This window comes from Stylophora pistillata, chromosome 4, assembly GCF_964205215.1.
Source record: "Stylophora pistillata chromosome 4, jaStyPist1.2, whole genome shotgun sequence".
Classification (NCBI taxonomy): Eukaryota; Metazoa; Cnidaria; class Anthozoa; order Scleractinia; family Pocilloporidae; genus Stylophora; species Stylophora pistillata.
The window spans coordinates 3,083,471-3,096,632 of NC_142522.1; the positions used below are offsets into that span (position 1 = coordinate 3,083,471).

Here is a 13,162-nt window from a genome sequence, read left to right on the forward strand (position 1 = left end):
GATCTTTGAATGCGGAGTCGACTGTAGTAATCACCTAACCACCGTGGCTTCCGAACGGTTTCTTGACACTCACATTAATAGGTGGGCACTGTGCCCAAAATCAGATTCATCTCACAAGACAACAGCATTTAACCCTCTTAGCAGAACGTTTTTATAACTCGATGATTCATTTGCACGTCTCACGATTTCATTCCTTCACCAACATTCTGTTTTGGTTTTCCATCTAATAGTCCAAGACTTCTGCCGCTTTAAGCCATGTTTTCCTGGTGTGCCTTGTTTCAACGATCCATCTACAGTTCAAGGATTTGAATGCGGAGAGTGCCCGCTCGGAATGGTGGGAGATGGTATCAACTGTACTGATGTAGATGAGGTAGCCACTGTAATTGAATAAATAAATTCACGTAAAAAAAATAGACTCTCAAATGAGTATGAAGTCGAAGTTGAGCTTGTTTACCGAATTTAACTTCTGCTTTTGCTTATAATCCTTTAGTTTTTGTGGACTAATGGAACCTTCATGAAGACGGCATCCGAAATTAAAATTTTTATTTCAAGGAAAATTAGTCCTTTCTTTAATAAACTACAATGTCCAACCAGCCTGTACTGGAAACGTCAAATAAGTGCTGTTTATAGATCATTGCAAAAATGGACGGTCTGAAATTGTTGTTGTTGCTGGGATTTTTCTTTTTCACTTTCAAAAAGGCCGTAAGGGTGGACCATTTTGATGTGTACCCCATCCTATAAATGCTTGCATTTAATACAGTTTTAGAATTACGTTTTGTCTGCAGACTTGACAACTTTGTAAGATTACATAATAAATTATGCTTATCTTGGTGATGGTATAGAGTTATTGTATAGCTTAATATCTACCACACATTGCTGACTGTGCGCTTGTTTCTTTCACGCAAGTGTCAAGAAGAGGACCCCTGCGCCGGGGATGTTAAAGTGATATGCCAAAATCGAAGTCCCGGATATTGGTGTCCTCCTTGTCCTAAGGGTTACTCAGGCCAACAGATTCATGGGATAGGGCTGTACTTCGCTAGGAATAACAAACAGGTATTGAAGGATCCCAGTGGTCCCTGTAAAAAAGCACGTTTATGTTGACGTAGCTTAAATAATTGTAGAAAAGAGCCGTCTAAAAATTACAAAATTTTCCGCATCTATTGAGTACATAATGAGTATGGTGGTATTGAAGTTTTCTCATAGTATATAAAAACTATGCATTTGAGAGAGGTTGAGGGACAAATCCGAAGGGAACCACGAAATAAAAGTCTAAACAAGCGTGATTGCAATGATGATTTGTTGTTTTTCATAGATATGCGTGGATATTGATGAATGCGCAGAGACTCCACCTAAATGTGCTGCACAGTCCAAGTGTAATAACAGCCCGGTGAGTAATTCTCCTAACATCACTTCCAGGTAGTGATAATCACCCAGTGTTGAATGTATATCCGTTCCTTTAAAAGTCTGACAGTCAGTCAGTCAGTCAGACGGGGTGAGGAATTAATATAGACATCGTTGTAAGAGAGACACTCGATTGGCCAGGAAGCAATATGGACGACTGGACTGTTTAGTCTTCCTGTCAGTCTGTTTGACCATCTGTCTTTCTATGATTGATCACCGATGTGCACTTGATTGGTTGATTGGTTTTTCTTTCGGAAGGTCTTTCGATCGTTACTTTAGTTAGTCGGTGCTTTCGCTCACTTTAATCTGCCCTCTGATTCCCTTGGTATACATCTTAAGAAGCATTGCTCCCCTTGCTAACTCCCTGAACAAACTTCTGACCTTCTCTGAACTGGCTTTGTTACAGGGATCATACGAATGTTCGCCTTGTCCTGAGGGATTTACCGGTGATCCAAGACACGCCTGTTACCATCTCAGTTACTGCGATCCAAACGATCCTAGAAGCAATCCCTGCAGTCAGCATGCAAAATGTATTCGACTTCAGAGCGGTCGAACCTACGAGTGCGAGGTAAAGTGTGAACTTTAATTAAGCATGAAATTTGATTCACGACTTTATTTTCTGCTTTATTCTTAAATTCAGTTTTCTCTGGTAGTAACTTGGTTTCATTTTTTGAAGTGTCGTACTGGTTATTCGGGAAATGGTCACTTTTGTGGAGAGGACGGTGATTTAGACGGTTTTCCGGATGTTGAACTTAACTGCACAGACAAGATGTGTCGTAAGGTAAGAGAAGGTAGCTTCTTTTCTGCTCTGTGCTGCTATTTTTCCGCCACTGTTGCAAGTCTTGTTCAATGTAGAACTTCCAATGGGTCAATTTTCGGCTGAATCAGACTGAACAGTTGACAAAGAATTACCTAGAAATTGTATCACTGTATGTACTATGGTCCAGGCGGCATTTGTGGTCTATCAAGAAACACAAAAAGCATATATTCGAATCGTAGATTCTTCCGAATTAATTCGATCATTTGGTAATATTGGGAAATCAGCCAATTACTATATTTCCACTCGTTCGCGAACGCTGAATATCTCATCTCATTTTGAAGGATGCATCCTGTTTCCAATTGATCGTGTTTATATGTAACAAGGCTGTCCTGTTTAAAATTCCGTTTAAATCTTGCGAGTCTCTGGTCCCTAACTAATTGGCTCCTTTCTTTCAGGATAACTGTCTACAAATACCAAATCCAGATCAAAAAGACCTCGATAAAGACGAAATAGGAGACGAATGTGACAATGACTTGGACGGGGACAACGTTAACAACGACGTGGTAAGTATTACATCAGAGAGGTGCATGATAAACAAAAGCATCTTCTTTATTCAGCGTTTGAGCGAGCTTCCCTGCTCAATGTTTATCTTTTATCGGGGCGGATTTAATAAATATTAAAAAAACAAAAAAAAAGCAATTGATTCTTGATACCCGGGTAATTTTGTCATCGGTAGAGTATCAATGGAGGTTGTGGTCTGCGAGAGTGTTACGCATGTGTTGTGTGATGCTCTCATGATAAATTACTTTTGAAAACGGACCTATAACTTGCGTGTCGTTGAAAAAATTTCAAGTGCTCTAGCTGAGAAAATTAACTTTCTCTGACAATTTTACACAATCAGCAGCAAGTGCGATAACTCATAGCCTTTTTTTTTATCTATCTTTTTATTAACCCAATTCTACATCTGGTCATCAGTTAAAACACAACTCTTATGTCCGCAAATTCCATCCTTTTTTTCTTCGTCAGGATAATTGTCCCCGTCATTACAACGCAGAACAGCGCAACACCGACGGCGATCCGTTTGGCGACGAATGCGATAATTGTCCTTATGTCACCAACAAGTTCCAGGGAGATATTGACAAAGATGGCATAGGCGACGTTTGTGACAAAGACGTGGATGGAGATGGTAAGATGATTTGTTCCTCCTTTGCAATTTTTTAATGGAGCCAATTTTACTTCATAATTCTCCTTTTAATTGGTCATTTTGATCGTTGGATTTTGTTGAAAAAGAGAGTGATTTAAAAGTGAAGAGCGCAGGGTTTAAAAGTATGTGCACGGCGATTGAGATAAACCTTGGTTGATATCTACCATTGTTAACTTCAAATCTCATCTCTTCCAAATTTCAAACTTAGCTAACTTTTGTTAACCGAATTGAAGCTATAATAACGCATAATTAAACCGGCTTTAGGCAGTCATTTTGCGAGAAAGTACTACAAAGCTGGGCCAGAGAGAGAAAAATGACGGTGAACTTAGGAGAGGGAAGCTACTCCTAAAATCTATGCTGATTTTTCTCGCCCGCTCATATGTCGTCTCTGCTGCCTGATAGCCCACCACTGGGGATCAGAATTTGAACAAGAAGACAGCTTTTCAAACAAATGGCCTCACTCGTCTTTATTTCGTCACAGGTGTATTAAACTCCCAGGATAACTGTCCAGTTATCTACAATCCACAGCAAGAGGATAGAGATGGAGACACAGTTGGTGACAAGTGCGATAACTGCCCCTCAGTTATGAACAGCAGACAGGTGACTGTGAGAAATTACATAAGTTAAATTTCCCACGCATTTTGCTTGGTTGTTACTCAAGATGAGCGTTTTTTCTCTTTTACAAAAGCCGGCTGGGCATGATTGACTGACGGTGTACATGTTGATTTATTCAAAGATTGATAGAGATGGTGATGGACTGGGAAATAACTGTGACATTAACAGAGATGACGATAACGACGGTGTGGATGACATGATCGATAACTGCAGAGGAGTTACCAACCCTGACCAAATAGATAACGACCTAGATCAGAAAGGTTAGCAGTACACATCTTTAAACAATATTTTACTAGTGATTTAATAATAACGATAATGAAAACAATAACAACGAAAACGATTATAATGATTAAAAAAATGAAAAGAAGCACTTAGTTCAATGTACGCATCGATATATTTAGCATCACCGTAATTTAGGGGACATCAAGTAAATATTAAAAAAAAAAATTCAGTAAAAAAGCGAGAGGAACCTTGGGTAGACCACAGTTTAGGGCAGGGCGAGATAGACGAGGGGGGAGGAGGAAAAAACACGAAAAGACTTTACTGCCCTTGTGCCTTTCCCTATCCTCTCCACTACTCCGTCTTTCCTATCGTTGACCCACGAAGAAGAAATTTCTTATTCTATCCAACTTTATTTCCTGCTCCATAAAAATTCAAGTTTACGTTTCTACTTTTTACGATGAACGCTGGGAAAAAGCAAAATCAAAGTTTGATTAGCTCCGGTGAGCCACCGGCGAACCGCCGGCCCCAGATGGGTCTTACAGCGCAGAAATTGTTGTTAAAATTTTTTTTCTTTTGTCTCAATCCAGGTGATGCCTGTGATGACGACGACGACGATGATGGTGTTCCGGATAGAATTGATAACTGCCAACTGGTACCCAATCCCACTCAGCGAGATTTGAATGGTAAGTAAACCTATGGTGTGCTGTAAGAGCAAGGGATCGCGGTGTTTGATCGGTAAACTTGATTTTTATGTCGATCTGTGGTAAAAATTATCAACCAACGACTGTTGAACATTGGTTATTTCCTTTCAGGAAACGGCCTCGGAGACCCCTGTGATGGCGATTTCGATGGCGACAAGATCCCGGATTACGAGGATGCGTGCTCGATTAATCATCATGTGACCCACACAGACTTTACCAACTTGATGAAAATTGAGCTCAGTCCAAATGAACGCCAGAGCAAGCCACTTATTTGGGCGGTAGATGGGACGGTAAGAAGATGCTTTATTTTCCATGGAAGCTTAAGTGTTACATGGTTCAGTCATCTTACCAGCTCGTGGGCCTACTCTGCTGGAGCTTATCCGGTTACAGGAGCCATGACACAACTACGAGTCTCGCTAATTCTCTCGGATGGGATTCCAGTTCATTGTAGAATTACTCCTCGGCTTTTGTAAGGATTCCCAACAGTTTTCTGATTCCTGTTGGAACCCACTTTGGGGCTAGAAAAACAGTGTGAGAGTAAAACTAGTGTCTTGTCTTGTCCATTCCTTCTTCCTCTCAATTTTTCATGGGTGTGGATAGGGTATAAGAACCATTCAAGGAGAGCACCCGTCGTGCTTCGTTACAGCTGGACTTTACCTCTTTTCAACCATTTTTGACTCCCGTTTGATGTTCTTGCTCCGTGGGTCTCTCTCTCTCGGGCGTATTTTTTTTTATTCCTTTACAAAAAGACTAAAACCACAAAATTCAATTTTGAACTGGAAATCTGTGGACGGAGAGCTATCTTGAGGAGGTGCCACAGCTAACTTACAATCTATCATTTTATTAGTTAATAATGACTTGCGGCTTCTGATTTCTGTGTTTTTAGGGGACTCAAGTATCAGAAGAGGAAAACAGTGATCCGGGCATTGCTGTCGGTAAGTGTCACAGATGCGCTAAGTGGCAACCCCAGTAGAAGTGCTGCGTGCCAACCCAAATAACAGATAACCTTGAGGTTAGCAAAGAGACATGAACAAAATTTCTGTTTTAGACCAACAGCAAAGTAGGGCCCTCTGTAAGATGGCCCAGTACGGTACAATCCTCTCTCTCGAGTATGTTTCCTAGGAGTAGAAGTAATACTCTTCGCAGACAACACAAACAACAGTCAAAACCAAGGAAAACTGGCCAAGCGTAAGAGTTTGAGTCGCATCTAATTGGTTGATCAAGTGGAATGATTTGCCTGCCTTACAGTAGTCATATAGGGCAATGTTGGTCTCAAACCGAGATATTTTTTTGGGAAGTTTGACACCGTGACCTCAGTGGAAAAAAAGAACTAATTCATGACTCTCTTTCAACTTAAGGGAATGTTCGGTTCAACGGTGTGGATTTCAACGGAACACTTCGAGTTGCAACAAGACATGATGACGATTTCGTGGGATTAGTGTTCAGTTACCAAAGCAACCGACGGTTCTACGTCATATCATGGAAACAGGATGATCAAGTGTACTGGGAAGTGAAACCGTTTAGGGCTACAGCAAAGAAAGGAATACATATTAAGGTAATTCTTACTTGAGTAAAGACTTTATAGTTTAAAGACGAGTTAAAGTTCAGCGTATTAATTGTAGATTTACCATACCATTTTCGAAGTTTCGCCAATTGCCGGTAACGAAAACTCGTGACTCACGTGGGCAGTTCATAAATATGCTGGAGCCTAGTCCCTCTTTCCCTCTCACCCCTTCATTTTACAAGTAATTTTCGACGCTGTGGAACATGGGAAACTGAGGAAATTTTATTCTTTTCCTTCCAGCTTGTTGATTCTAAAACTGGTCCTGGATTTGATCTCAGAAACGCATTGTGGCATTCTGGTGACACAGATGGAGAAGTAAGTGAAAACTTAAAAATGACGGTTCTTTGGGCCTCTTCGTAGGAGCCCAGCAAGAGCATTTGCCGCGTTAGCGACGCGAACTTCTTGTAGTTTTGCACCTAAGATCACACTTCGAATTCATTGCAGATATACCACGAAATAGGACAATATTTAAACAAAAAAGAGATTGAAATAGACTGAGACTCTTTGTACCAGAAACCAATGCGTTAGAACTGCATCAGTGTCTGTGTCACAAACTAATATGGATGGCATATTTCCTTAGATTAAAGAAATTTGGCGAGACAGAAACAAAAGAGGATGGAAGGACGAAACAGATTATGAATTTAGGCTAATACACAGACCGTCTATTGGACTAATAAAGTAAGTCAAAACCATTATAGCTGACTACTCTCCTGAAGGAAAGTGACTGAATCGGAAAAGTTGTGAAAGGCGAATTCCATTCGATTTTCACCAGTCGATGTTGTCAACGACCTGGCGGTAATTAAATTATTATTTTCCACTGCACAATTAATTTACTGTAACTTTATTTTTTTAGACTGGTCGTTTATGCTGAAGGCGAGGTGGTAGTGGATACCGGATATATAATTGACAAGACTCTCAAAGGCGGCAAAGTCGGAATGTATGTGTTTTCACAGGGCAAAGTGCTGTGGAAAAATCTCTCGTACAGATGTAGTGGTAAGTGTCGATGTAAATTCCCTTGACAAGAATTTACCTCGGATTTCGCAGTGGCTCACAACAAAGAAATTGGTTTCCCTCCCTCCATCCCGTTGTTCCCTCCCCCCCCCCCCTAGTAGCGGCAGTTGCGTTTCGAAAACTTTTTAAACGAATTTCTTTCAGGCAGTCAGGTGGCCATCACTTTTGCTGAAGGCATACGATTGTCTTTTAATGAATCAATTTAAATGAATGACCCCTCTGGTGGGTAAAATACTGCAGACTTGTTGAATCATTTGGGGCTGTCTAGCAGGTAGAGCTTAGCTAAGGTCGTGCACTCGACAGCCATATTAGGGAGCTTAAGCAACCACGACGACGGACGGAGGACGACGACCGGAAGTAGCAAGAACGTCACTGCGCAAGCGCGAACCAAGAATTCCGTCGTCGTCTTGTCGTGGACGACTTGAGAAGGACCTGTTTCACGTCGTCGTGAACTTTCGAACTTCAAAGCAGTTTTTCTCATGAAAAGGTGCGGGTTTATTGTCAGTTTTAAGACAGTCTATGGCCGGTTGGAGTTTGTATTCGCTTCTTCGTTTGATTTAAACCACCCTGTTCAGTTTTCTAAACAAATAAAATTCGAAAACGCACAAACTCATATTCCTTCTTCCGCACAACAGATGTAAAGTCAAGCGGTGAAAGCGACCACGTAAGGTTTAAATTTATTTGAGTATATTTTATGAAAGAGTGCTGTTTGAATGGCAGTGTAATACACCACTGCGTTCGGTCAAAAGCTGTGTATGGAACTGCCGGATTATTGCTACTTAAAAATTTTGCGTGTTGCTATTCTTCAATCGAGACGCTTTAAACAACAAAGAATTCTTCAGATCGGTGTGTTAACATGAGCTTGAATACCTGTCAGGTTTTCCGAATCCATTTTCAAAATGTTTGATATAGATTTACAGCCATAAAAATTATTCCGACAAAATCACACCGGAAAAAATAGTATTCTTGGGTGAAGCGCGACGACTGCTATCTGTGCCGATGGCTAGCTAGCATCGATTAAATTGACAGACTTACGTCGTTTGCTCGCCAAAGGAAGGAGCATCAAAGGTAGAACATATCAGGCTAAAGCATGTTGAAAATCAGACAAACCTTGTGCAAAATAGGTTTGTTTATATCAGCAACACTTAGAACTGAATTTAAATCTCAAATAACTTGCGTAAAATTTAATATTTTAAACTTTTGCGATGCGTAAATTATTGTAAATAAAGCTAAAGCTTAATAATTCCTTGGACTGTTGATGTTCAAGAATTGAATAACCTACTCTCGAACTTTCGATATATATGTGGAAATTTGATCCATGAGTGAGAAGAAGGTTTTGGACGTCTATGAACGATGTCATTTCTTAAACTGACGAAGCGAGAATAAACAAGATTTCAGACGTGGTCGTCCTTGAGCATGTTCACTGCTTAAATTTCATTTTCTCGCTAAAAACGACGTCCTCGTTCCAGACCCTCCGCGATTACTTGACGTCGTCGTCGTCCCTTTCGTCGTGGTTGCTTAGGCTCCCTAATCACTTAGGTGAACGATAAACATTCAAGTAAAATGAAATCTAGCTATTTTCTCCGCTTCGCTGACAAGAACCTTTCCATCTCTTCATAGAAACTATCCCAGAAGATTACCAGGCTCTTTGATCAACCCAGAGGTCGACGCCGAGCTGTAACGCTTCACGATAGAGCAATAATAACATGACTAAAGAGCTTCGGGTCCTGATGTGCCACAACACGGGATTATTGTTCAATTTACCTCTTTCCACGCTGGTTGGTGGGAAGTTCCTTCGCCAAAGTAATGGAGGCACAGTCTGGGATAACAATTTCGTAACGATAACGCATGCTTTTCTTGTTCAACACAAGATTTAAATGCAGCAAGTGCGAAACAAATGTGTATATTCGAGAACCAAAAAATATACGTTTATGAATGCTGTGTCCTTCACAGCATTTTGCATTTTATAGAGAAGATTCTGAGTTAAGTTGTTGGTGATATTAGAATGAGGACATTTCTTTACATACATTGCCCCGTAGAAACAGGATTAATGTCAATAAGCGGTGCTTCTGGTTATCGATAGCGTGAAATGAAAAGGAGAGTCGCCGATGGCAGTTTATAAATTTCTAGAGATAAAAACCTAGACCGTGAACTACGAATTAAACTTAACCTGAGTTCCCAGCAGTACGTCTGACAAGTGCCGCGAGGCAACCTTTAATATTTATGGCTAAGTCTAAAGGAAGCACGATATGAATTCTGAGGGCGTAATTCTCGTTCGTAGCCTTGCGCCAGGACCTCACGGTGACAGTAAAGTTATGGACCTCTTTCAGAATGAAATCTTAATTTTTTTTAATATTATTTTTGTATATATGGTCTGTAAATGTACACAAGCGAACAATTAAGTATCTCGTTTAAGACTGCGTTGTAAGCAGTATAAAGAGAAAAAAAATAGTGTACTTAACTGCGTACATTATGCAATTAAAATCCCGATAAAATTGTAAATCGACTGAGATGTGATCCAGACGAACGCGGACTGTTTCACTATTTTGAGCCACTAAAAGAATTTACAGATAAAATTGATGAACCGGTTCATGGGTACATTGGGTTATCAAATATGGAATACTAATCAAATGTGGGTATTAACTTTCAAATGGTTGGTTTCTTGTTGTTAGCAAGGTTTTCAATAAGGCCCACGTGGGTTTCTATTAATTATCTCAGTTAGATATATTCAGCCTGAAATTAAATGATTCAAGGCCACACGTCTCTAAAACGGGACGGGACTTTAAATTCAAGAAACGGGACTCCAGTGTTTGTCAAAGCAAATTAAGTAAGGAATTTTACGACAGCAAACACCATTTCTCTTTTATCTCAAAGCCTTAACAGATTTAATGGGTCATGAGTCGCGTTCAAAAACTAAACTCACCGTGCATACTTCTGACTATTATTTACCAAATAATGGTTCATAGCCTCGAGCGATCAAATAAGTTTTTTTTCAAGTCAAGTTTAAGATTACGTTACTACCCCATTGCAAGCATCAATCTCTTAAAAAGAACCGAACTTGACAAGTACAGAGTAACGCGTTCCTTTTGCGTAGCTGTTCCGCGTATTACATCGACATAATCGTCTTCGTTATCGGAGATTTATTCAGTAAGGTCGTAAGACCGTTAATTTTTTTCGTTCATGTAAATTCACAGATTATATTACCCAGTTTTTAGCAAGATTTCCGCACATTCCCAGAGTTCATTATTCAAACAGTTCTTGGATAAAGAAAACAAAGGCAAAAACAATAGGTTGCCTTTGAGAATGCGGTTTTATTTTAAAATAGTATGTGCTGTACGGAAATCTTTTCCAGTTTTTTAAACAGTAAACTGCTCAAATATAATTCTTTGGTTAAACTGTTGTTTTGTTTGTACCATTACTGCAAATGATACTTAAAGTCCCATCACACCATGTAATTTCCCGTTTTATTCGTATCTCCCGTCGATGTCGTAAACTTTTTTGACGGTATGCACTAGGGATTTATAGGTCGTTAGTGTTATTACTGTGACCGGCGCTTTGATAGGTTGTTTGTTCCTTGAGACCTATGACCAGGTAGAGTGGTCAAATCGTCGGGAGAAAAGGCACTATCTTTGTGCCAAAAATGTCTGAGTGTAAAGATCTTTAATACCATTCCTCGAGTTGAGACAAATAGCCATTAGAGAGCTTAAGCACCAGACGTTCTTGAGGTCACGAACGCCTACCGGAAGTCATTAGAGGAACTATGTACATACTGCGCATGTCATGACGTTCGCGTGGTCACGTCGAAGACGCCAGAACGCCACTTTTCAGGTTGAAGGTAGGACGCCACAAAAATATGCTGTTATTTTGTTTATAGGAGATAAATTATTGACTCAAAACCATAAAAAACTCTTCTGCTTTTCATTCAGTGATTAAAAAACGTTTCCGTAGCGCGTAAAGTGGTTTTTGCTTACTCGATAGATTAAACGGGATTCGACAATGGCAGACAATTTTCTCGCCAAGTCTGGGTGAGTTAAGTCATTTGATTTCATGTCCATTTGAATCATCAAATGCAGAACTAAGATTTTTTTAAACCGGGTTTAAGCTTATCACAACTTACTTTGAGCGATAATTTAGAATTAAGACACTTAAGCGACATTTAGATACAATAACAAAGTGCAAAATGAGATAGATGATTGTCTTTCTGCATCGGTTGTATTTTGTAACTGCACATTGTATATCGTATGCATCTTTGCTAGGTTTTGAGCAACCGACTACAAACATAAGAATAACAAATCTCGCTGTGGTTAACGAATTTAGAAAAAGAGAAATGGTCCTCTAGGCATCCAGATCATGCACTGAAAACTTCATGCTCGCTCGTTTGTTCGCATTGTTTACACAACTATGAAGTGCTAAATTTCAAGTCGCCTAATAAATTGACGAATTATTCATTCTGTCAAGAGAGTGGGGTAAAGAAACTTATTCCCTTGCTCATGAAGGTCATATCTCTAGCATCTTTTAACAAAGACATGTTAACACGGGTAGAAGTCCGTGTCTGAAAAACGTCGACTGCTTAATCTTCCTATTTCGCGCCAAGAACGAAGGCCTCGATCCAATCTTACGCGGCTTCTCTGCCGTTCGTGTTGTCAAGAACGTCTGGTGCTTGAGCTCTCTATTGTCCGCGTTCAGCGCAATGTACATCGCCTACCTTGACCATTTGGCCAATACAGAACTTCATCCACCGACCGACAATCAACTCTATTCCACACGTTGGGTCATTCAGCTTTATAACAACTTGCTAAGGTATCTTGGACGATTTGCTTTTAACTAGATACCCCAGTGTCTTTTAAAGTGCCACTACGACGAAAATTTTTGTCTTTGGTTTTGACATTTTTTAGCGCGAATCAAGTTAATATGGTTAGAATTGTACTATGCGATAGTTTTTGGGTCGATGGAAGCGAAATACGCCTTGATATAGCTGGCCGAAATTCACGGAAAACCCGTCCGCCATTACTCAGCTCGCAACCGAGAGCCAGCGACTGAACTGAAAAGCGGTTTTACACATGAGTTGGCCTGTGACGTCATATGCGCACCTTCGCATCATGCTTCGTGTGTTGTGAGAGATTCCACAGTGGAAATTCTAGGCGTTTTATAAGATGTATTCTTCCTCGAATTCTTCTTCCAAATGGCATACAAATTTAGCCACGTTTTTTAGGTCGAGCTGCGCATATGACGTCACTTCCGAAGGGCTCCAACTAGTGCCAACTCTTTTTGCCACACTCGGCCATTTTTGAATTGAGTAATGGCGGGCGACCAAAAACGAAAAACAAGATTGAAATAATCATACTTCCCGTGAGAATTTTGCGATGTAACTTGGCAGGGTAAGTGTTTCTTACTTCTAGTTTCCAGAAGTGAAAAGAAAAGGCAATGCGAAATTTTGATCATAGTGGCACTTTAAAACTTAAGGGGAGACTTCTGCACCCTACACGTGCCCACATGGAAGTATGCACTGGTGAATCCACACATATATGCACAGGCAACAACAGTAACTATAAATGGGATACCTACCGAACCGGTCTCTAATCTTCGTTTAAGAAGGGTGATCGCTTAATAAAGGCAGCTGCATGAATCATTGCAAAAAAGACCGAATAATCAAACTGACTCCGAGGATCCCATTTTTGGAGAAG

The 13,162-nt window shown here is 40.2% G+C and overlaps 1 protein-coding gene across 6 annotated transcripts in view; it reads left to right on the plus strand.

Annotated features, from left to right (window-relative positions):
* LOC111321671 (cartilage oligomeric matrix protein) overlaps positions 1 to 10,873 on the plus strand; it is a 41,742-nt gene extending 30,869 nt beyond the window's left edge. For all 6 annotated transcript variants that reach the window (XM_088759071.1, XM_088759066.1, XM_088759067.1 and 3 more), the window contains 17 exons: positions 231 to 370; positions 907 to 1,053; positions 1,313 to 1,387; positions 1,808 to 1,969; positions 2,078 to 2,182; positions 2,617 to 2,724; positions 3,188 to 3,347; positions 3,847 to 3,965; positions 4,102 to 4,240; positions 4,790 to 4,885; positions 5,015 to 5,193; positions 5,790 to 5,838; positions 6,262 to 6,458; positions 6,708 to 6,782; positions 7,048 to 7,145; positions 7,321 to 7,460; positions 9,099 to 10,873. In XM_088759071.1, coding sequence (XP_088615197.1) covers positions 231 to 370; positions 907 to 1,053; positions 1,313 to 1,387; positions 1,808 to 1,969; positions 2,078 to 2,182; positions 2,617 to 2,724; positions 3,188 to 3,347; positions 3,847 to 3,965; positions 4,102 to 4,240; positions 4,790 to 4,885; positions 5,015 to 5,193; positions 5,790 to 5,838; positions 6,262 to 6,458; positions 6,708 to 6,782; positions 7,048 to 7,145; positions 7,321 to 7,460; positions 9,099 to 9,130 — 2,021 coding nt within the window. In that variant the 3' untranslated portion in view covers positions 9,131 to 10,873. The remainder of the gene's footprint in view (positions 1 to 230; positions 371 to 906; positions 1,054 to 1,312; positions 1,388 to 1,807; positions 1,970 to 2,077; positions 2,183 to 2,616; positions 2,725 to 3,187; positions 3,348 to 3,846; positions 3,966 to 4,101; positions 4,241 to 4,789; positions 4,886 to 5,014; positions 5,194 to 5,789; positions 5,839 to 6,261; positions 6,459 to 6,707; positions 6,783 to 7,047; positions 7,146 to 7,320; positions 7,461 to 9,098) is intronic.
* The last annotated feature ends 2,289 nt before the right edge of the window (positions 10,874 to 13,162 follow it).